Source organism: Gymnodraco acuticeps, unplaced genomic scaffold (genome assembly GCF_902827175.1).
Source record: "Gymnodraco acuticeps unplaced genomic scaffold, fGymAcu1.1, whole genome shotgun sequence".
Lineage (NCBI taxonomy): Eukaryota > Metazoa > Chordata > Actinopteri > Perciformes > Bathydraconidae > Gymnodraco > Gymnodraco acuticeps.
The window spans coordinates 1,994,666-2,018,643 of record NW_022990276.1 but is presented as its reverse complement, the minus strand read 5'-3'; the positions used below and the strand labels follow the sequence as shown (position 1 = coordinate 2,018,643).

The following is a 23,978-nucleotide window of genomic DNA, read 5'->3' as shown; positions in this document are numbered from 1 at the left end:
CAAGGCCACAAAATAAAATTGCGATGAATGTGGCACGTGAACAAAAAAGTGTTTAACAATGCTGATCTCTGCTCTTATGTTCCACCATTATGAAATAAATATTACACACCACCTACACAAAAATAGCCCCATTTATATAGGAGGTAGGTGCAGAAAATGATCTGTCAAAAATAGAGTATGGAAAGCAGCAGTCTGCAAGGCCAAAACTATGCAAGATGTGGCTCACTTATTAACTGAACAGATGAACGTGGCACATAAGAAGATACGGTTATTTTTCAGGGATTTGGGTGGGAGGAAAAACCAGGGGGGGAGGTGGGTAGAATTGGGTGGAGGTATGGAGGAGTGGAGTAGGAGGGAGATTATTGACAGATGCAGAGGAGTTTAGGTATAAATTGAGTGAGTGACAGATCTTTCACCTCCAGTCTGGTCGCAGGAAGGCTTGAGTAATGATAATTGGCCTGATTGTTCTCGCACTCCTGGGCGCTGCAGGTAAAGCACATCTGCACAACCATTTTAGAATAAGTAAGACTATTCACTTTGATAAATATATGGATTATTGTTATTGCTTAACACCACAGCTGCAGCACCTATGGATGACAAGATTGTGGGTGGATTCCAGTGTACAGCCCACTCTCAGCCCTGGCAGGTGTCTATCAATCTCGGCTACCACTTCTGCGGCGGCTCCCTCATCAACGACCAGTGGATCGTCTCTGCTGCCCACTGCTGGCAAAAGTCGGTGTTGTCAGAATCAGACATCCTTTATTCGTCCCACAGCGGGGAGATGTACAGTGTTAGGGCAAAGGGACTGTGCAGACAAAAGGCAAACATAGGATTAGTAGAGTAACATATTAAATAGAGAGGCGTTAATAAAAGGATATCAAATGAGTAAACATCCATGGAACAAAAATACGTAGCAGCATTATAAAAAAGTAATAGTAGTAAATAGGTAGCAGCAATGGACAACATTTATAGTGTGTAAAATGTAAAAAGAGTGTATATTGCACATAGCACAATCATCCCTTTAACAGTAGTGAAATAGTCTGAGGTAGTGAGGTGGCGTACAATAGTAAATATTGCATATAAGTGTTATTGCAGAGCAGTGTGTTAGAGTCCGTATAATTGAGTGACTGTACAGTCTGACCGTTGCAGGAAGTATTTATATTAACATATACACATTTGTTTGTATGTTCTGTGTGTTAAAGAAACTATGCTAATGTTGTTCTGTGTGTCTTCTGGGCTAAAGCCCTTACTCACTGATTGCCATTTTGGGTGACAACCACATCTGGATGAACGAGGGCACGGAGCAGTTCATGTCCGTGGACGCCATCTACTGGCATCAGAGCTACGACTACCAGACCCTGGACTACGACATCATGCTGATGAAGCTGGCGCACCCCGTCACCGTGAACCAGTACGTGAAGCCCGTCGCTCTGCCCAAAGCCTGCCCTGCAGCCGGGGACATGTGCATGGTGTCCGGATGGGGAAACATCTACACTGATCAAGGTGAGGTGTGCCTGATCGTCCCATTAAAGGTCATCAATATGTCATGGTACAATCATTTTCATTCTTTTGTGATCCTATTGTTTGTCTTTGCTGTGGTTGACATTACTAGAAGAAAAAAAAAGGGTAAAATATTGCACTCATGGCCTTCCATTGATTTAATACGTATTATAAGAAAAAAGCCTTTAACAAACCATTAAGTATTAATAAACAGTAGTTTCTGAACTGCTGTTATTAACTAAAACGTACTTAAAGTGGACTTCCTCACCTGCAACCAACAACCATATCTACTGTCACAAAAAACTCTCAAACTTTTATGAAATAGAAAATATATCAGGCACAAAGACACGATGAAAAAAGATAACAGTTGGCAATCATCTAATGCTTAAGATTGTCTCATAAGAATGTATTTGAGAGCAAACGTGATGTATACAGTTTGCTTGATGGCAAACAGAATATTGTAGCTCACCCTATGATGAGAGGAAACATTAAAGCACATTTCCCTACCGTTCAAAAGGATTCGACAAGCTTTTATAATGGCTGCTGGATCCTTTCCCTCAGTTAGGAACCATCCTAAAAAGCGAGTGAAGCCAGTATAATGTTGGCAATGCACTTGATGGCTACATACTGCATGAAATTACTATATATTCAAAATCCAAAGCCAAACATGTCATAGCTAGTTATGGTTACTGTAGTATGATAGCACTTATTTAAATCTAATAGATGGTGATGTTGGCCATTACGGTACACATATTTACAGAAAACATGTAATTTGATAAACCAAGCTGGAAAAAAGTGATGCTATATACAGTACAATCAATAAATGCATGTTTCTGATAGTCTGGAGTCACTAATACCACGGTGCATTTTAACACATGATATAAGGCTGAATTGGGGTGTTTTTTGTGTCCCTCCTAATCATTTTGTCTCGCTCTTATCTGCAGTGTTCAACCCATTTTACCTCCAGTGTGTGGAAATCCCCATCCTTTCTCACAAGGACTGCGATGGCTCCTACCCCGGCATGATCACTGACCGCATGGTGTGCGCTGGATACCTGGAGGGAGGAAAGGATTCTTGTCAGGTATTTTCAAACAATTACACAGCACATACAATGAGGTTATATTGAATGAGGTGGAGGGAATAAAGTGATGTCTCTCTCCTGCTCAGGGTGACTCTGGTGGTCCTCTGGTGTGTAACGGAGAGCTGCAGGGTGTCGTGTCCTGGGGCCAGGGCTGCGCTCAACCCAACTACCCGGGCGTTTACACCAAAGTCTGCTCTCTGACGCCCTGGATCAACGATATTCTCTCCACATACTCCTAGGCTGTGATCTCCCATCACAGAACTAAAGGAGTGGGGAAATCAGAGGGAGATTGAAATTGAAGGAGACAGGAGGCGGCGGTGGGAAGTGTCGAAGAGAGAGGCAGCGGAAGAGAGGCTGAGAGTGAGACACAAGGAGAAGCCGAGGGAGAAAGAAAACAACATGTGAGATGTGAGATGTCAAGGCTCAATCAATAAAACATTGAACATTTTTTGATGCAACAGTGTGTTTCTTATTGTCTATCTGCTCCCAGTGTAGATATACTGTTTTATGAGTACTGGATTTCAATTCAGGGGTGACATTTCCAACAAAAAACAATATATAAACCACAGTCAAACAAGAGCAGCTAATGTCAATAAACAGAAACCTTTCACAAAATTGCATTAGCTTGAGGGCAAATGAAGTGGCAACCCTTGGTTTTGAAAAGATAAGCTAACAAAAGTATATTACAGTTTTTCTCGATTGCTAACACACATTTATTTTTTAATTGCTCAGTTTCTCAGAACACTAAACACAATTCACAAAACTACACACCCAAAGTGCACAATTCCTCATTTCTCCTGCTAAATGAAGAACTGCACTCAAAACTACATAAACACTTTCCAAATGCAAACTTTTGCACCAAATATAACACACTTCATTCATAATACTAGATGGTCTGACCACCCAACTACACACTGCTGAGCATACTCTAAAGCACTTTCATCTGTTATGGGCTATGCTCTGTACATAGAGGTTTCTGAAATGTCGACCTACGTCCCGTTCAAATGAAATCGCCACCATTCATATTTCCACGCTCGCGCCAGGGCCAGGGGAGGGGTTACAAGACTCGCGTCTTGTGCTGCATTCACTTGCATTCGGACATTAGAAATGTTCTCTCATAAATGTCCGATGAGCCACAACTTTTCTTTCAAAACAAAGCGGGGGAGTTAATTCAAAACTGTTGAGTAAAATGTTTTACACGAACTATGGAGAAATGTCACCAACATTTAAAAAAACATTATTAATAAATAAATTGCCTACATTTAGGGTGGCAACTAGGGTGGCAAGGCATTTTTCTGAGGTGGCAGCTGCCACCCCGTACCACCCCGCAGAACCGCCACTGGTCGGTTGGTCAGTTGGTCAGTTGGTCAGTTGGTCAGTTGGTCAGTTGGTCAGTTGGTCAGTTGGTCGGTTGATCGGTTGGTCGGTCGATCAGATGGAGTCAGTTGGAGTCAGATGGCCGTGTCTCAATTCAGGCGCTGCATCCTTCCGAGGACCCAGCCTACGCAGTCGACGCAGGATGCGGCCGACGTAGACCGCGTAGGCTGGAGCGAGCGGCCTGCAAAATGAGACAGTCTACGTCTTTACGTCACCAGCCCCTATATTTTGCCGCCTATGTTGCCTAGCAACCAGTTATTTTGAAGACAGAATTATTTTGAAGTTCTTTTGAAGACAGAAAGGATGGAGAATGAACTTGCCAGAGAAGTGACTTTGCTGCTATTAATTATGTTCATGGAACATGTGGTTCAAAGAACAAAGTACAGGCGAGTACTGTACTTTAGATTAAGAGGAGACCATTTCCAGGTAAGAAAAATATAGCTTAAACCCTGTAATTTATTGTTAATATTGGCTTCAGAAAACTATAGTCAAGTATGCTAACTGTAGTTCCATTTCATTTTGACATTTAATACATGTTTAAAATGCCATTAATAAGATTCATAATGTGGAATAACCTCAGCTATATAATATATTATATATAATGTGGAACTAATCCACTAAAATACATGATTGGTCCCATCTCACCATGTTCAAATCACATATCACTGCTTTATTGTCAATAAAGTTGTGTTTTATGTATTTAAAGTGGGTTGGTTTAATGATGTCTTGTGAATTTTGACTCTTTAAAGTGTTGAGTGTGTTAAAACGCTTTACAAATAATATGTATTATTTTAGATATAACATATTATATACACTGACGAATAAGCAATTTACACAGAATTCTCTATTGCCCTTTTTCCTCCACCTTTTCTTATAGCCAAGACCCCTGTACTGCAGGATGAATCTGACCGTCCCTGTCCTGGACAGGTTCTTTCATGACCAGGACACACGGCCAGACAGGAGGTCTGATGGAGGGCCTCTATCCTAATACCTCATCCATTTGGACAAACCATGGCCTAGATGCAGCGGTGGGTTTCCCACTGACTCCCTCTCCTGACCCTGGGTACTTGCAATCCTAAGGCAGAGTAAAACAATCATGGCAGTAAAAGAACAGCAGCAGCTAAACTAATATCGGCAAATGTGTTTATTAATTTGACACACACACACACACACACACACACACACACACACACACACACACACACACACACACACACACACACATACGTTATACTTCTTAAGGTTGTCCCACTTTTTCTTCGCTTGCAAGGGAGTCACCTTCCCCTGCAGGCCCATTTCTTCCAAAATCTTCCTACTCACAGAAATAATAGAAGAAGAAATGAACTATTATGAATAACAATAACTCAAAAATGCTAAATTTGGAAAAACTGACATTGCAAGACACACACAAATAATTAATAAAATATTGAATTAATGCTCAAAAGGCTGAGACATCACTAGAGAAAAATACAATGAAGAAACATTGGGTATTGCTGCATTTAGTTGTTGTTTTCTTGGGAGGGGTTTTTATAAAATGAGGGATAATTGATAAGAGTAGGAATGATACAATTGGTATATTGTGCCTTACCTCCATCCAAGGATGGCCGTATTTTTGGCCCCTGTGAAGAGGGTGTCATTTCCCCCCCTCAGCTTTATAAAGAGCTCCGTCTGTTCTTTGCTCCCTAAAACAAAAAGCAATTGTAAGCAGATGAAAAGCTATACCTTTGGGTTTAATTTTTGTGTCGTTAAGTATTTGAGTGGGATGAAACACTTTACTCACATTTCAAAACAAAATCACGCTACTGCCTCGGTTGGGACGGTTGACGCAATTTTCTGAAAAAACGTCACAAGCGCACATTATATCCTGGGATATGCTAGGCCGCGGAGGATTCATCAGATGTATCCTTCAAATTGGGGAAAAGTAGGCCGCATTTGTGGGCCACATTCGGAGGACTCTCGTCTTTTTTTAAAATTGGGACACCCTTCTTTCGGCAGAAGTGACGTATGTGGTCTACAAATGCAGCCTCCGAAGGATGCAGGCCCTGAATTGAGACACGGCCATGGAGTCAGGTGGAGTCAGATGGAGTCAGATGGAGTCAGGTGGAGTCAGGTGGAGTCAGTTGGAGTCAGATGGAGTCAGATGGAGTCAGTTGGAGTCAGTTGGAGTGTCTGTAGTTTCAGGTAGCTTTGGTCTCCAGGAAACAGAGGATGAAGAAGAGGAAGACGGTCCTGATGAAGACTGAGATCAGAGTTCAGGTGGAGAGGGGCGGAGTCAGACGCTCCTTCAGAGGAGCCCTGCACAGGTGAGAGGAGACTTCAGTACCAACGATGGACAAACAATAACGGGATGTGAACGTGTGAAGTCACCATGAGCTCTGGTTGTACATGCATCTGATATTTGTCTTCAGCTATAGTCAAAATCTATTAATCTCTGTTAATGCTTTAATAGTTTATTTAACGTAAAAGCAGTGCCACAACACAGCTCTATTTCATCACGTTCTCAAGTTAAGAACTGTGTTTTTTATTTAAATCTGCCACCGTTTACTGACAGACTATAAAACATTTAAATATTCACAACATAATTAAAAGTATACATTATCATGTTCATAATTAATATAAATATTTAAATATTTAAAAACATGCATCATGAATAATAGAAATAGAAGAATGAATACATGAATGAACGTGAAACAAAGAATAAATATAAGTTCAGATTTTTTCTGTTACAGACGGACATCCCGCGGCAAAACAGAAGCCGAGAAGGGGACTCGGGCGGACGGCCCGGGGGAACAGCAGAAGCCGAGAAGGGGGACTCGGGTGAACGGCCCGGGGGCAAGGCAGAGTTCGTGGTGGGGGTCTCAGGCGGACGGCCCGGGGGCAAGGCAGAAGCCGAGAAGGGGGACTCGGGCGGACGGCCCGAGGGAAAGGCAGAGTCCATGGTGGGGGTCTCGGGCGGACGGCCCGGGGGCAAGGCAGAGTCCATGGTGGGGGTCTCGGGCGGACAGTCCGGGGTCAAGGCAGAGTTCAAAAAGGGGCGAAGGCCACAGCGGGCGAACTCAGGGGGCCGGGCATGAGAGCGAAGGCAGCGGCTGGAAGAGTCAGGGGGCCGGGGCGGCTCGAGGGCGAAGACCGCGGCACTCAGGGGGCCGGGCTCGAGGATGGGCAGGAGCAGGTGGAACCCCTAGCGGGTCAGACGTAGACGAGACCCTGGACGGAACCTGGGCTGGTGTCAGTGGGACCCACGACGGAGCAAGGGCTGGTGTCGATGGGACCCGAAACAGGACAGGACACGGTGTTGGCAGGAAACCCGGCGGAGCAGGCGTCAACGGAACCCCCAACAGAACAGGACATGGAGTTGGCAGGACCCCCGGCAGAAGAGTAGTCGGCGGGGCCTCTAACGGCACAGGCCAAGGGTTGGCAGGACCCCCGGCAGAAGAGCAGTCGGCGGGACCCCCAACGGGACAGGGCATAGGGTTGGCAGGACCCCCAGCAGAACCTCCAACGGCACAGGACATAGGGTTGGCAGAACCCCCGGCAGAAGAGTTGTCGGCGGGAACCCCAACGGGACAGGACATAGGGTTGGCAGGACCCCCGGCAGAAGAGTAGTCGGCGGGACCCCCAACGGGACAGGACATAGGGTTGGCAGGACCCCCAGTGGAACCTCCAACGGCATAGGACATAGGGTTGGCAGGACCCCCGGCAGAAGAGTAGTCGGCGGGGCCTCCAACGGCACAGGACACAGGGTTGGCAGGACCTCCGGCAGAAGAGAAGTCGGCGGGACCCCCAACGGGACAGGACATAGTGTTGGCAGGACCCCCGGCAGAAGAGTAGTCGGCGGGAGAGCCAGTACTGGAGCCGAAACCATGGCTGCTGGGTCATTCCAATGGCTGGCATGTATGTCACGTGATCTTCACATTTCTCCCTGCAGAAAAAAAAAACATGGCCGAACTTCGTTTTATTCTCGGTGTAAAATGCCTATTTCATAGTTAGTTTGGCCATTAAAATAAGTTTTGATGTCATTTGATACGAGAAATATGAGTTGTTATTTCAGATTATGTGTGCAGTGGATGTACATGATCTTTAGTTTGCTAGTTATTACGAAGATTACTTCAGGAAATTGTGTCGATACAACGTTTTCATTGTTACCAAGGTGGTTGCTAGGGACGCTGCTATCGATATTATTTCTGTTATGTTGTGTAACAGTTTAATGGTGTAATCTTTATTGCTACCCCCTTCCCCGTCAATGTATAGTGTTGGTCCACAGCGCAAACGTATTAGTTTAACAAAATCCGCATCTAAAATGGTGGCATAGATAGGCCTACGTTATTTTCCCCTGTGCAATTCCAGTCTCACATCTCACATCACATCGTCATAAACAAATACCGGAAACAGACCGAAAACACTTTATTCCGAGTGTGTTTGTTTTCTCTTTGGAGGTCATCACATAACGGCATTGTAATACACGGTTCGGCTGCATTAAATATTACATATCTGCCGTAGTTCTCTATTTATAGAGCCCTGATGAGAAGAATTCTAGACAAACATGAGGAACTCTCACCAACACTGAAAACGTGACATGGATCATAAATATATCAGCCATTAAACAACATCTTACATTTCTTTTCACACAATACGTCTCCTTGCAGTATCAACACTAATTCGGCTGACTTTTATATTTGATCCAATTGGTAGATAGGCTGTATTTACACCATAAAGGTGCACAGCTGATAGAAAGGGACACCTAGTGGTTAAAGCATGTTATTGAATTTCATCATTTTTATTATTAGATCTTAATAGGATCCCTAACGTATTATTCATTACTCGTTATTCTCTACTAATAGTTAATTAAAGACTGTATATAATGACTATTTTGCACATCCCTTTCAAGATTTCAAGATTTTCTAAGGTTTATTGACATATCATATCATACACAAACGGTGTAGTTATGCAATGAATGAAAAACTTTGTGTATACCTCCAGCAATGTTAACTATGTTGAAGCACTTATTTTAACTGATATTATACATATGTATTATACTCTTATATAAGATGTATGTAGATAGTATAAGAAATGTGCAGAATACGACGGTTTAATGATGGAGGTACACACATATTGATAGATGTCTTGTAATGCACTGTTGAGGAACCTGCGAGCAAAGTTTTTCATCTCCGGCCTTGTCAGGTATTGAACAATCAATAAATAAAGAACACAGAATTATTAAATATAAAACACAGAATTTGTGTGATTATACTAAATGATTTACTGTACAAATAAACACCACTGCATATTTACAACTGTTACACATGCTGATGTAACGCAAATGTTTCCAACTTGGGATCAATAAAGTATATCTTATCTTAAGATGATCGATGGCTACTGCCATATTTGCAAAATGTGCCTCTGAACCTTGACAAGTGCATATTTCAGGCTCATCAATTAACAACAGGAGGGGTCACAGACATAAGACCAGCTGTTAAATAAAGCCCTTCTGACCTAAGCTGTCATGTGGGTATTTATTGATGCTGCCCATTATGGGCACAAGCAATTTTCACCCATGTATTAATTATATGTTTTACATTTGAGTGTTTCCTATCCCCTAAACCTCCAGGGATGTACACAGTTTAATACGGGCCACTTCTTATTATGGGAAATACGAAAACGTCTTCCAGTAGAGGAGTGCCATAGAGCATGTTGCGAAACACAATAGCCAGCATGTGTAGTTCTGGGGACGGGGTGGAGGAGGGGGGTACGGGGTGGACCCGTTCAAATCCAGTTTTGGACAGTCTGCCGTGGTTCCATCCCATTTCAAGTGCTGTTCGACGCTCGGCACACTCTCCAATCACAGAGCTTGACGACTATCACAGGGTTTGTCAAGCGAAGCGGAGAGAATACTTACTTCCGGGTGTAATATTCTGTAAAGCAAATGAGCTGCTCCGACCCTCGGTCCTGACGGACTCCAACTTGTGTTTATTAATCAAACAAATAAATAAACACAAGGATAATTATGTGTTATTGTTGAGTAAATGGAGAATTGAACAGGGGAAAATAACGTATATGCCACAATTTTAGATGCGGATTTTGTTAAACTAATACGTTTGCGCTGTGGACCAACACTATACATTGACGGGGAAGGCGGTAGCAATAAAGATAACACCATTAAACAGTTACACAACATAACAGAAATAATATCGATAGCAGCATCCCTAGCAACCACCTTGGTGACAATAAAAATGTTGTATCGACACAATTTCCTGAAGTAATCTTCGTAATAACTAGCAAACTAAAGATCATGTGCATCCACTGCACACATAATCTGAAATAACAACTCATATTTCTCGCATCAAATGATATCAAAACGCATTTTAATGGCCAAACTAACTTTAAAATAGGCATTTTACACCGAGAATAAAACGAAGTTTGGCCATGTTTTTTTTTTCTGCAGGGAGAAATTTGAAGATCACGTGACATAGACGCCAGCCATTGGAATGAATGGTGAAAAAAAAACGTAGGGATCTTACAATTTCAGAGGCGTTTTTGTAGAAATACTACGTTATACGTTGTGGACCAATGTAGTTATTACACGTTTTTTTGTGAGACTGGGTTGGTGAGCCAGGAAATGGAGCACGGAAGCATGGCTGTGTGGGCCGGTACTGGTGCACGGATCCATGACTTTGTGGGCCGGTTCTGGAGCCTGAACCATGGCTGCTGGGGCCAGAACTGGGGCTGGAACCATGGTTGCTGGGGCTGGAACCATGGCTGTTGGGGCCGGAACTATGGCTGTTGGGGCCAGAACTGGGGCCGGAACCATGGCTGCTGGGACCAGAACTGGGGCTGGAACCATGGCTGCTGGGGCCAGAACTGGGGCTGGAACCATGGCTGCTGGGGCCTGTACTGGAGCCCAAAGCATGGCTTCTGGGGCTCGGGCTGCTAGCCTGGACTTGCGACTCCTTCTCTTAGGAGCCTTTTGGAAGCTCCGTGGACCTCCAAAAGCCAGACGAGTACCCGAGAACGGCTCCTGGACAGGAGCAGGACATGGGGATAAAGCAGGGGTTGACTCCAGACGGAACACACCGAGACGTATGGTGTCAGGTTGGAAATTGGGAGGCAGGGGGCGAGCATGCCGGGAATCACATGTCGAAAGGAAGTCCAAAATCCAGTCAGGTAAGAACTAAACTAAGCATGGTTTCTCATTAGCCATCTGGTGCGCCTCTGCCAGAGCAGCCTCTCTCTGCTGAACACCGGACGCTCCCCTCCACCTATCAGAGCAGCAAGCCAAAGAAAATGAAAAACTTAATAATTCCAGCTCAAATGGATCTGCTGGGCCCATCCTTGGTTAGATCCTTCTGTCAGGGTTGAGTGAAGCAGGCAGGACCCAAATGCAGATTTAACCGAAAATACCTTTATTTCAAGGCTAAATGAAACAAACAGAACTCTTCCCTGTGAACACAGTCAAACAACAACAAGGATCTAACAAAGACAGACAGAAAAATAATATAATAATAATAATTAGTTTCTCCTCCATCTTTTTTTGAAATATAGAAATGAACGGCGGGATATCTCTCCCAGCTTAGACGCGGTTTGATTTGCTACGGCTTGAGCTGTCAGATTTCCCGAAACGGGATTTGATTGGCTGGCGCTGGCTACTCCGGCGTCAGAAGTTGAACATTCAACTTCTGACGCCGGAGTAGGCGGAGACGGACCGCTATGCTACCCACAATTCAGTTCGGCGAAAAAGCGAGGCAACGTGACGTCACCCCATTCAAAGTGATTGGGCAGATTGAAGCTGTCGACGCTGTCGACGCTGTACTGTGGACGGGCTGTAACAGCTAAGGTATTACCTGTCTGATGTTTCAAGATAATAAAGTGTGGAGTTCTATACTGAACACCCCGCCTCCGACTCCCATTCATTGGCTCTACACTATTGCCATTTATGTGGTGGCAAAGTAAAAAAGAAAAGAAAAAAGATAACAATTAAGGACAAGTGTGTGCTTTTTCAGCTTTTGACCTCGGTCGCAGCCTTCTCTCCATTCTTTGAGCAAATGCCTTCTTCCACTTCAGTCACTTCTCTCCTCCATCACAGCGTTGTGGCTGTGCATATCACTGTTGCGTGGCTGGCGGAACCTGCGCTTGTGCTCGATTGATGACTGTCTTCCTCCTCATTCACTTTCGCTGGTAATATTCTCCTCTGTACCTCTCTCACAACATCATTCAGCTTTCTTCTTTCTTTAGCTTGCTTGCAACGTTTGTTAATCGTTCGTGGGTAGTATAGTCGTTATAGAGTGCCACAGTCAGGGCCGCCTTAATGCACGGGCTGACCTGGGCTGAAGCCCAGGGGCCTACGGAGATCGGGGGCCTATCATGAGCCAATAAAAAAAAAGTTTTTTATTTCGGATGTTTTTTAAAAAATTTAATAAAACAAAGTCTTGGCTTTCAGAATATGAAACTTTTATTTCCAAAATCACACGATAAATACATTTGTGAAGCTTGCAAAGGGAAGATGACAGCTCTCCCTCGCCACTCTGCTGTTCTGCTGTTCCCTTCCCTCCGCTGAAATTATGAATGTAAGGCGTATAGTAATCATAGATAACACGGCAGGGTCCGTTACAGTTTGTTTTCATCTGATTTCAAATAAACAAAGTCTTGGCTTTCAGAATATTAAACTTGTTTCGGCAAATTCAGATGATAAATACAACTTTGAAGCTTGTAACGGCATTATTACAAGCGGAGAACGGAGTAACTTGACGTCACAGCAGGCATAACAACAGCCGGGGTTTTCAAGATTTTCAAGAAAATTTTTTTTTCAAAAATACACAAACACACACGTATACTATACACACAGTATGAGCTTCCCCCAGACCAGTAATCCAAACGAAAATATCTTCCCTCCGTAGTATTTTGATCATTTGCTCCGCTAATCAATCAGATCGATGGATTCCAGAGATTTTTCTCAAAGATGATGACTCCGAAACAGTCAGTGGGCACCACTTAACAGCCAATCAGAATGAGAATATGTTTCACATGTGACGTAATCAAATTGCGACTGATTGAGTGACAGATGAAGGTTGTTTAGGAGAAAAAGTTTGAGAAGAAAAAGTTTGAGAGTGGCGCTCGGAAAAGGAAATTGTTGAGGGAAAAGGAGTTTCGAGACAAGCAGCTATTACATTACATGTCACTTGTTAGACGCTTTTATCCAAAGCGACTTACATACTAAATACTGTGGACAATACCCACAGGATCAATTTGGGGTGAAGTGTCTTGCCCAGGGACACAACGACATGCTGACTGCAGTGGGGTTTGAACCTCTGATCCCAACACCAAGGCTCTATCCACTGCGCCACACGCCTCCTATTACAAAACATGCCAAAGCTTACAGGTTATTTTAAACCTGTAGGCCAGGATGAGGAGGAAGGACAGATGAGTTCTGTACGTCACTCATCTGGAGGAGAGGACCAGGCGCGCGTAGAGCAGAGTGGAGAAGTGCGATCACAGAGCCTGCCGAGGCTATAAATGACTTTGATTTGTTGTTTAAATAGGGGGCCTACAAAAACTATCAGCCCCAGGGCCTGATGGCAGGTTAAGGTGGGCTTGGCCACAGTGACGCATCCTAAAAAGTAAGCTTCTTCCGGTTCCCTCGACAAGAAAGTAATGCAATTTCTCCATAGGATTTTGGAAAATAGCTCGAAATAAGGTCTGTGGTTGACACACAGATCACGTTTTGTTCAGTCGGATAATCTCCACATCTCTACCCTACTTTTATAATGTTCTAATCATAAATCTAATGGATAGATTTATGATTCGAAAAATTCCGGGGTTTAGGACGCGTCACTGTGGCACTCTATTAGCAACGCCAGAAATACATTTTTAAAATCTAAAAACAACAATAACCTATTAGAACTTATTTAAACCACAGTTTCAATTATCTCAAGTTTATTTTCATTCCTTCATTTATTTTGTAATTAATGTTATTCAATCAAGCCTCAAACTGATGGCACTTTTCCCTATAGCCTGTTTTAAATTGAAGTTGTCTGAGGTCCTTACCACCAGCTGCTCTCGCAGAAACAAGTATTGTACCTTACTGTCCCAAATGTGCACAATGTAGGGACTGCTTTTCGTCTTTTTGTTTACTTAGTTGTGTTCTCTGTATTTTATATGTCTGTGTTATGTGTAAGAACGTGTAACGTTGCCGCCTTCTTGGCCAGGTCAGCATTGAAAATGAGATTTTGTCTCATTGTTTTCATCTGGTTAAATAAAGCTTAAATAAAATGTAAAAAATTAAATAAAAAATGATTTTGTATATGTCAGATTCCTCCGCTTACCACTAGCGGGAGCTGGCGTACCACCAGTGGAACCACTGCTCTACTGTATATCAAAGCAATATAGCACCATCAGACTGTCTTAAATGGTATTAAATCAAATACATAAACCTATACCTAACACAGACTTGAGCATATAAGTGATTGGTGTATGTTTTCACATTATGAACAGACAAGTGAATAGCAAGTGATTTTATTTAGTTTTCAACATTCTGGCACATGTGTGTTAAGAGTCTTGATTGGCACCAGAGAGAAGACAGAACAATAAAAACCAGGGCTGTGAACCAGTTGGAGAAGTGAAGAAAATAAAGTGGTCATTTATTTAGAGATTGGCTGCCTGGACCTCTTCAAACCAGGAGTGGAACTCACACAGTTTGACGTAGACCCCGGGGTAGTTTGGCTCGGCACATCCCTGACCCCATGACACCAGGCCGTGCACCTCTCCCTCACACACCAGAGGGCTGCCGGAGTCACCCTGGGGATGAAACAAAGAGTGTGTGAGCATGTGATTCTTCCACACACACACAGCTGAGAAGAAGTGACTGTAAGACTCACGTTGCATGCGTCTTTGCCTCCCTCCATGTATCCGGCACACACCATCCTGGAGGAGATCATGCCGGGATAGGCGTTCTCACAGACCTGCTGGTCCACTATGGGCACGTTCAAACACTGCAGGAGGGTGGGCATGTACACTGTAACACACACAACAGAGGACGTCATAGAAAACTCCTAAAAAAAACAATTTTTAAGGAAAAGGCTGTCAGATTTTTAAATGTAGTGAAGTAGAATTTTAAAGGTATCATGCTATTTTTAGGCAATAGCATAGGTCTCAGATATATACAAATATATAAAAAACATGTCTATGAAGGTGTTTTGGTCAAAAAACCAAACAGATCACACATTCTAGCCATGCCTCATATCCCTCTATTTCTCCTCCTGTTCCAAAAGTGCTGATTCTGGGTATAAACAGGTCTCTCTTGAGAATGACACCCTGTGTCTCGATGAGATTTTCACCTGTATAAAATAAAAAATAAAAATGATTACAGGTTAGCTCTGAGTGTTAGCGATGCTAATGTAAACACCGACCATATTACGTCCAAAACAGTCGGGCGTTTTTTCTGATAGCAACGTCCGCCGCAGATATTACGTCATATCGGCCGCAAATCTGGATCAGCTCCAGAATCAGCCCGTTTTTAGAGATTTGGGTACGGAGGAAAAGAGAAAGGGTTTTATTTTCTGACGCTGCGTGAGTTCCCTGACACACCGGGGACACATCTTTATGTATAAAAGACATCAAAAAGTGCATTTTGCATGATAGGTCCCCTTTCAAATAACATTTAAATGTAAAAAGTACTTCAAGATTGTACTTACGTACTTGAGTAAATGCACTTTTACACACGTTTAGTTTGAAGGTAACAGCTTGCAGGCAGATTACCTTAAATTAAATGTGCATTTGTTTTGGTTTGTTGCTATAATAATAAAAATACTGTACGTTGTGTATAAAACCATCATATTTGTAAACTCCCATGTTGATAAGAGTATTAAAAACTTCCCTTAGGCCTATACTGTAGGTACTTTTAAAACAGATTTAAAAAATTGCAATTAGTCGCAAGTTCATTATGGAAGTAATTTGATTAATCGCATTTAAATATTTGTAATTGATCCCAATAAATATAACCTATATAACAGGTCAGAAATATATACCATATCAGGAAGCTGAAGTTGTTTGTTTTTTTGTACACGTAACACAATCAAGAATACATTTATTGGGGACTATTTTGTGTTGTTGATTGATACACATCTGGCTCTATTAGTATCAGTTGGATGATGTATGTAGAGGGATCTAAAAATCTATAAAGCACAATGTGGTTCAGTGAAGTTTCTGGAAAACAACGGAGGTCAATGACTGTGGTATCTTACCTTGTTATTATTACATATTATTGCATTTGTCCAGCAGGGGGCAAACTCACTCTTGGTATTAAAAGAGCCTGTTGTACATGTTCCCACGACGAAGTCCCGGCAGATGTTACCAAAGTAAAACCAGTTAAACCTACTCCTATGATGTTGAAATACAATTATTGATCACAAGATACAACAATGACGCACAAGAAAGGCTTTATCAGACTTTGACTTGTTTTTTTGTTTTTAACAATAAATTCACTGCTGCGTTTGAGCTTTTCATGGACTTTTTGACAGTGAGAAAGAAATACAGACTCTTGCCAGACTCAGTTAAGCTTAAAAGGTCAACTTTGACACCCCCAGTGGAGGATTGAATGGAAAGAAAAACACTGTTAACCCTTGCTGTCCAGCTTTGACCTGGGGAAATCAATGGTTTGAATGGTTCACTCTGTTCACTGGGATGGTCTCATTAAAGCTCCCCTATTATACTGTTTTCCATCAATATATTACAGGTCTCAGATATATACAAAACATGTCTCTGAAGTTTTTGGCTGGAAATACACAACAGATCATTGCAGCATCCCATAATCCCCTCTGTTTCAGCCCTGTTTCAAAAGTGCTGATTCTCTGTCTGTTACTTTAGATGAAAATAAGGAGCCCCTCCCCACGCCCCTCTGAGAGACATTTGGTTACAAAGAACACAATGGTGCTCTAGGAGGAGATTCAGGTGATAAGGGGGGGGGGTGGGGTTACCTTGGTTGGTGATTGGCTAATGGTTACACAAGCCAAACAAATCGGCTGTAAAGCGTCTTTGAGCACCTGAAAAAGCGCTTTGAAATTAAATGTATTATTATTATAAAGTGGCCAAAATCTGATCAGCTCATTTTCAGACAGGTTTTTATATAAATGGATCAGGACAACAAGTGAGAGAATCTTTTTTCCTGAAACTTTCAGAATCTCTTTACACAGACATGTTGATATAGAAAATACATGAACAAGTGGATTTTGCATAATAGGTGACCTTTAAGTCTGTTGTTAAGCTGTACAATACAACACATAATAATCAACCCACCCTCTCCTCCAAGCTTGGTGTTACCCCAGCCGGACACAGAGCAGGAAAGCCCCCCATAGGGACACCCTGTGGGCAACGGGATGGGGGCGACCGCCTCCGTCACCTCCACTGGATGGTACAGCTTGATCAACATGATGTCGAAATCCAGAGTCTGGTAGTCATAGCTGCATACAGAAAATACAAAACACGCTTTAGACACCAGCTGTTCCTCTGCACTGACCGGATGAATGGCTCAGATGCGATTTAGGGTATTCAAAGAGAAGAAGGGGGGGATTTTTAAATGTTTCCCTCACCTAGGATGCCAGATGATGGTGTTGGTCTTCATGAGCTGCTCTGTTCCCTCAAACACTCGCAAGTTGTGATCGCCCAGAATGATCTGCATGGAATAGGGACTGAGAGAGGAGGTCCAATGTTATAGAAATATGTGGAAGCAGTGAAAGCGTTCAATATTCTGTTCTTTCATATCTTAACTTATATCATAACTTCATCTCTCAATTTTCCAAAGACTACACTATATTTTTGTTCATAAAGAAAAGGAATGCATACATGTCGAGCAAAATAAGCTGTACAAAAAATGTACAATATGTGAAAGTAATATTTTTCCCATCAATGTTTACTTACTTGTACCAACAGTGGGCCACAGAGAGCACCCACTGGTTGTTGATCAGCACCCCTCCACAGAAGTGGTACCCGTAGTTGAGGGAGGCCATGTATGGACGAGAGTGAGGCGAACACTCATAACCGCCAATGATCCTGCCATCTTCACGGGGAACTGCAGCTGCAGCACACACACACACACACACACACACACACACACACACACACACACACACACACACACACACACACACACACACACACACACACACACACACACACACACACACACACACACACAAACAGAGAAAGAGATACATTTGTGTTTTAAAGTTATCTTCAACCACAACCATTCATCTTATTTCTTAAATATCTTACACTACAGTATGTTTTCTATGTACTGTTTACTGTTTGTGTGTGTATCTTTGTGAATATGTGTATTACTGTGTATTTACCAGCAGCTCCGATCAGCAGCAGCAGAGCCAGCAGTGTCATGGTGTCAGGTGAATGCTCAGAAGACACCTCCACACACACCTCGGCTCAAATTTATATCCCAGCAGCCCCGCTGTGCTCGTCCCATCCCCTCACCTCACCTGACCGCCCCCCCGTCTCCTCCTCTCCTTTCCTCTCCTCCCTATTTCTCTGGACCCTATCTGTGTCCTCACAGTCTTGGCACTCACTTTGAACCCAAATACACTTTCTTATCACACTCCTCATTTTGTGTTTGCCCACTTCGGCCCAATCGTAGCGCAACACTCTGTGGTTATATCATCTGTGCCCCTTATTTAAAATGTGGACCAAGGTCTCCAAACATGAAACACCTGCTTTTGGTTCCTCATGGGTCACTCATTTTTGGCAGGCTACAATATCAAACAGTGAAAACTGTTATATAACCGTCTTTTAGCTCTTGGCCCATATAGCAGGAACAAATATGTCCTTGGGTAAAAGCCAGAGAGGTGAGAAATAAATCATCTGTTGTCGCTGAAACCTAAAACAACCTGTTTTTCTGTTTCTGTGTCAGACAGCATCAACAACACCCTTTAAGCTTAAACATTTTGTGCTTTTGTAGATCCACGTCGTTGAGCTGTAAATTGTAATGCACATGCAATGATGGTAACTGGACAGACTGAATATGGAAAAACAGACACATATTGTTGAAATTGCCCCAACAGTATAACCTCAGGCTGTTTATCATCTGTTTTGCAAAGGCATTTATTTTTGACCATTTTCAGAATGCTAATGCACTTCTTTAGGCCTTCACTAAAATAAGGGGAAGCATTTGGAGGTGTTGTTATTTATCATGCAATGGTTTTACTCGTCAAGGCCACAAAATAAAATTGCGATGAATGTGGCACGTGAACAAAAAAGTGTTTAACAATGCTGATCTCTGCTCTTATGTTCCACCATTATGAAATAAATGTTACACACCACCTACTCAAAAATAGCCCCATTTATATAGGAGGTAGGTGCAGAAAATGATCTGTCAAAAATAGAGTATGGAAAGCAGCAGTCTGCAAGGCCAAAACTATGCAAGATGTGGCTCACTTATTAACTGAACAGATGAACGTGGCACATAAGAAGATACGGTTATTTTTCAGGGATTTGGGTGGGAGGAAAAACCAGGGGGGGAGGTGGGTAGAATTGGGTGGAGGTATGGAGGAGTGGAGTAGGAGGGACATTATTGACAGATGCAGAGGAGTTTAGGTATAAATTGAGTGAGTGACAGATCTTTCACCTCCAGTCTGGTCGCAGGAAGGCTTGAGTAATGATGATTGGCCTGATTGTTCTCGCACTCCTGGGCGCTGCAGGTAAAGCACATCTGCACAACCATTTTAGAATAAGTAAGACTATTCACTTTGATAAATATATGGATTATTGTTATTGCTAAACACCACAGCTGCAGCACCTATGGATGACAAGATTGTGGGTGGATTCCAGTGTACAGCCCACTCTCAGCCCTGGCAGGTGTCTATCAATCTCGGCTACCACTTCTGCGGCGGCTCCCTCATCAACGACCAGTGGATCGTCTCTGCTGCCCACTGCTGGCAAAAGTCGGTGTTGTCAGAATCAGACATCCTTTATTCGTCCCACAGCGGGGAGATGTACAGTGTTAGGGCAAAGGGACTGTGCAGACAAAAGGCAAACATAGGATTAGTAGAGTAACATATTAAATAGAGAGGCGTTAATAAAAGGATATCAAATGAGTAAACATCCATGGAACAAAAATACGTAGCAGCATTATAAAAAAGTAATAGTAGTAAATAGGTAGCAGCAATGGACAACATTTATAGTGTGTAAAATGTAAAAAGAGTGTATATTGCACATAGCACAATCATCCCTTTAACAGTAGTGAAATAGTCTGAGGTAGTGAGGTGGCGTACAATAGTAAATATTGCATATAAGTGTTATTGCAGAGCAGTGTGTTAGAGTCCGTATAATTGAGTGACTGTACAGTCTGACCGTTGCAGGAAGTATTTATATTAACATATACACATTTGTTTGTATGTTCTGTGTGTTAAAGAAACTATGCTAATGTTGTTCTGTGTGTCTTCTGGGCTAAAGCCCTTACTCACTGATTGCCATTTTGGGTGACAACCACATCTGGATGAACGAGGGCACGGAGCAGTTCATGTCCGTGGACGCCATCTACTGGCATCAGAGCTACGACTACCAGACCCTGGACTACGACATCATGCTGATGAAGCTGGCGCACCCCGTCACCGTGAACCAGTACGTGAAGCCTGTCGCTCTGCCCAAAGCCTGCCCTGCAGCCGGGGACATGTGCATGGTGTCCGGATGGGGAAACATCTACACTGATCAAGGTGAGGTGTGCCTGATCGTCCCATTAAAGGTCATCAATATGTCATGGTACAATCATTTTCATTCTTTTGTGATCCTATTGTTTGTCTTTGCTGTGGTTGACATTACTAGAAGAAAAAAAAGGGTAAAATATTGCACTCATGGCCTTCCATTGATTTAATACGTATTATAAGAAAAAAGCCTTTAACAAACCATTAAGTATTAATAAACAGTAGTTTCTGAACTGCTGTTATTAACTAAAACGTACTTAAAGTGGACTTCCTCACCTGCAACCAACAACCATATCTACTGTCACAAAAAACTCTCAAACTTTTATGAAATAGAAAATATATCAGGCACAAAGACACGATGAAAAAAGATAACAGTTGGCAATCATCTAATGCTTAAGATTGTCTCATAAGAATGTATTTGAGAGCAAACGTGATGTATACAGTTTGCTTGATGGCAAACAGAATATTGTAGCTCACCCTATGATGAGAGGAAACATTAAAGCACATTTCCCTACCGTTCAAAAGGATTCGACAAGCTTTTATAATGGCTGCTGGATCCTTTCCCTCAGTTAGGAACCATCCTAAAAAGCGAGTGAAGCCAGTTTAATGTTGGCAATGCACTTGATGGCTACATACTGCATGAAATTACTATATATTCAAAATCCAAAGCCAAACATGTCATAGCTAGTTATGGTTACTGTAGTATGATAGCACTTATTTAAATCTAATAGATGGTGATGTTGGCCATTACGGTACACATATTTACAGAAAACATGTAATTTGATAAATCAAGCTGGAAAAAAGTGATGCTATATACAGTACAATCAATAAATGCATGTTTCTGATAGTCTGGAGTCACTAATACCACGGTGCATTTTAACACATGATATAAGGCTGAATTGGGGTGTTTTTTGTGTCCCTCCTAATCATGTTGTCTCGCTCTTATCTGCAGTGTTCAACCCATTTTACCTCCAGTGTGTGGAAATCCCCATCCTTTCTCACAAGGACTGCGATGGCTCCTACCCCGGCATGATCACTGACCGCATGGTGTGCGCTGGATACCTGGAGGGAGGAAAGGATTCTTGTCAGGTATTTTCAAACAATTACACAGCACATACAATGAGGTTATATTGAATGAGGTGGAGGGAATAAAGTGATGTCTCTCTCCTGCTCAGGGTGACTCTGGTGGTCCTCTGGTGTGTAACGGAGAGCTGCAGGGTGTCGTGTCCTGGGGCCAGGGCTGCGCTCAACCCAACTACCCGGGCGTTTACACCAAAGTCTGCTCTCTGACGCCCTGGATCAACGATATTCTCTCCACATACTCCTAGACTGTGATCTCCCATCACAGAACTACAGGAGTGGGGAAATCAGAGGGAGATTGAAATTGAAGGAGACAGGAGGCGGCGGTGGGAAGTGTCGAAGAGAGAGGCAGCGGAAGAGAGGCTGAGAGTGAGACACAAGGAGAAGCCGAGGGAGAAAGAAAACAACATGTGAGATGTGAGATGTCAAGGCTCAATCAATAAAACATTGAACATTTTTTGATGCAACAGTGTGTTTCTTATTGTCTATCTGCTCCCAATGTAGATATACTGTTTTATGAGTACTGGATTTCAATTCAGGGGTGACATTTCCAACAAAAAACAAATATAAACCACAGTCAAACAAGAGCAGCTAATGTCAATAAACAGAAACCTTTCACAAAATTGCATTAGCTTGAGGGCAAATTAAGTGGCAACCCTTGGTTTTGAAAAGATAAGCTAACAAAAGTATATTACAGTTTTTCTCGATTGCTAACACACATTTCTTTTTTAATTGCTCAGTTTCTCAGAACACTAAACACAATTCACAAAACTACACACCCAAAGTGCACAATTCCTCATTTCTCCTGCTAAATGAAGAACTGCACTCAAAACTACATAAACACTTTCCAAATGCAAACTTTTGCACCAAATAGAACACACTTCATTCATAATACTAGATGGTCTGACCACCCAACTACACACTGCTGAGCATACTCTAAAGCACTTTCATCTGTTATGGGCTATGCTCTGTACATAGAGGCTTCTGAAATGTCGACCTACGTCCCGTTCAAATGAAATCGCCACCATTCATATTTCCACGCTCGCGCCAGGGCCAGGGGAGGGGTTACAAGACTCGCGTCTTGTGCTGCATTCACTTGCATTCGGACATTAGAAATGTTCTCTCATAAATGTCCGATGAGCCACAACTTTTCTTTCAAAACAAAGCGGGGGAGTTAATTCAAAACTGTTGAGTAAAATGTTTTACACGAACTATGGAGAAATGTCACCAACATTTAAAAAAACATTATTAATAAATAAATTGCCTACATTTAGGGTGGCAACTAGGGTGGCAAGGCATTTTTCTGAGGTGGCAGCTGCCACCCCGTACCACCCCGCAGAACCGCCACTGGTCGGTTGGTCAGTTGGTCAGTTGGTCAGTTGGTCAGTTGGTCAGTTGGTCGATTGATCGGTTGGTCGGTCGATCAGATGGAGTCAGTTGGAGTCAGATGGCCGTGTCTCAATTCAGGCGCTGCATCCTTCCGAGGACCCAGCCTACGCAGTCGACGCAGGATGCGGCCGACGTAGACCGCGTAGGCTGGAGCGAGCAGCCTGCAAAATGAGACAGTCTACGTCTTTACGTCACCTGCCCCTATATTTTGCCGCATCTGTTGCCTAGCAACCAGTTCTTTTGAAGACAGAATTATTTTGAAGTTCTTTTGAAGACAGAAAGGATGGAGAACGAACTTGCCAGAGAAGTGACTTTGCTGCTATTAATTATGTTCATGGAACATGTGGTTCAAAGAACAAAGTACAGGCGAGTACTGTACTTTAGATTAAGAGGAGACCATTTCCAGGTAAGAAAAATATAGCTTAAACCCTGTAATTTATTGTTAATATTGGCTTCAGAAAACTATAGTCAAGTATGCTAACTGTAGTTCCATTTCATTTTGACATTTAATACATGTTTAAAATGCCATTAATAAGATTCATAATGTGGAATAACCTCAGCTATGTATCTAATATATTATATATAATGTGGAACTAACCCACTAAAATACATGATTGGTCCCATCTCACCATGTTCAAATCACATATCACTGCTTTATTGTCAATAAAGTTGTGTTTTATGTATTTAAAGTGGGTTGGTTTAATGATGTCTTGTGAATTTTGACTCTTTAAAGTGTTGAGTGTGTTAAAACGCTTTACAAATAATATGTATTATTTTAGATATAACATATTATATACACTGACGAATAAGCAATTTACACAGAATTCTCTATTGCCCTTTTTCCTCCACCTTTTCTTATA

General features: G+C 42.5%; 2 protein-coding genes across 2 annotated transcripts; one reads left to right on the top strand and one right to left on the bottom strand.

Annotated features, from left to right (window-relative positions):
* The first annotated feature begins 460 nt into the window (after nucleotides 1-460).
* On the top strand, nucleotides 461-22,093 carry LOC117549599 (transmembrane protease serine 9-like). Its single transcript, XM_034221629.1, has 13 exons — nucleotides 461-489; nucleotides 579-732; nucleotides 1,244-1,503; nucleotides 2,445-2,581; nucleotides 2,668-2,817; nucleotides 4,836-4,921; nucleotides 6,157-6,261; nucleotides 18,909-18,925; nucleotides 19,603-19,647; nucleotides 19,737-19,890; nucleotides 20,402-20,661; nucleotides 21,602-21,738; nucleotides 21,825-22,093. Exons 2-13 carry the CDS (start codon nucleotides 590-592, stop codon nucleotides 21,975-21,977), a joined length of 1,647 nt encoding a protein of 548 aa, XP_034077520.1. The 5' UTR covers nucleotides 461-489; nucleotides 579-589; the 3' UTR covers nucleotides 21,978-22,093.
* On the bottom strand, nucleotides 14,449-18,416 carry LOC117549541 (trypsin-like). Its single transcript, XM_034221541.1, has 6 exons — nucleotides 18,295-18,416; nucleotides 17,864-18,020; nucleotides 17,536-17,634; nucleotides 17,243-17,406; nucleotides 14,827-14,963; nucleotides 14,449-14,746 (listed from the first exon to the last, which is right to left on the bottom strand). Exons 1-6 carry the CDS (start codon nucleotides 18,332-18,334, stop codon nucleotides 14,594-14,596), a joined length of 750 nt encoding a protein of 249 aa, XP_034077432.1. The 5' UTR covers nucleotides 18,335-18,416; the 3' UTR covers nucleotides 14,449-14,593.
* Nucleotides 22,094-23,978: the final 1,885 nt, after the last annotated feature.

Excerpts from the sequence above, each read along its gene's own strand:
- LOC117549599 (XM_034221629.1), top strand. The coding sequence starts at position 590 with ATGGATGACAAGATTGTGGGTGGATTCCAGTGTACAGCCCACTCTCAG. Across the intron at positions 733-1,243 it reads GCTGCCCACTGCTGGCAAAA|CCCTTACTCACTGATTGCCA; the intron begins GTCGGTGTTGTC and ends TCTGGGCTAAAG. Across the intron at positions 1,504-2,444 it reads AAACATCTACACTGATCAAG|TGTTCAACCCATTTTACCTC; the intron begins GTGAGGTGTGCC and ends TCTTATCTGCAG.
- LOC117549541 (XM_034221541.1), bottom strand. The coding sequence starts at position 18,334 with ATGACACTGCTGGCTCTGCTGCTGCTGATCGGAGCTGCTG. Across the intron at positions 17,635-17,863 it reads GTGGCCCACTGTTGGTACAA|TCCCTATTCCATGCAGATCA; the intron begins GTAAGTAAACAT and ends CTCCTCTCTCAG. Across the intron at positions 14,964-17,242 it reads CACCAAGCTTGGAGGAGAGG|TGTACATGCCCACCCTCCTG; the intron begins GTGGGTTGATTA and ends TGTGTGTTACAG.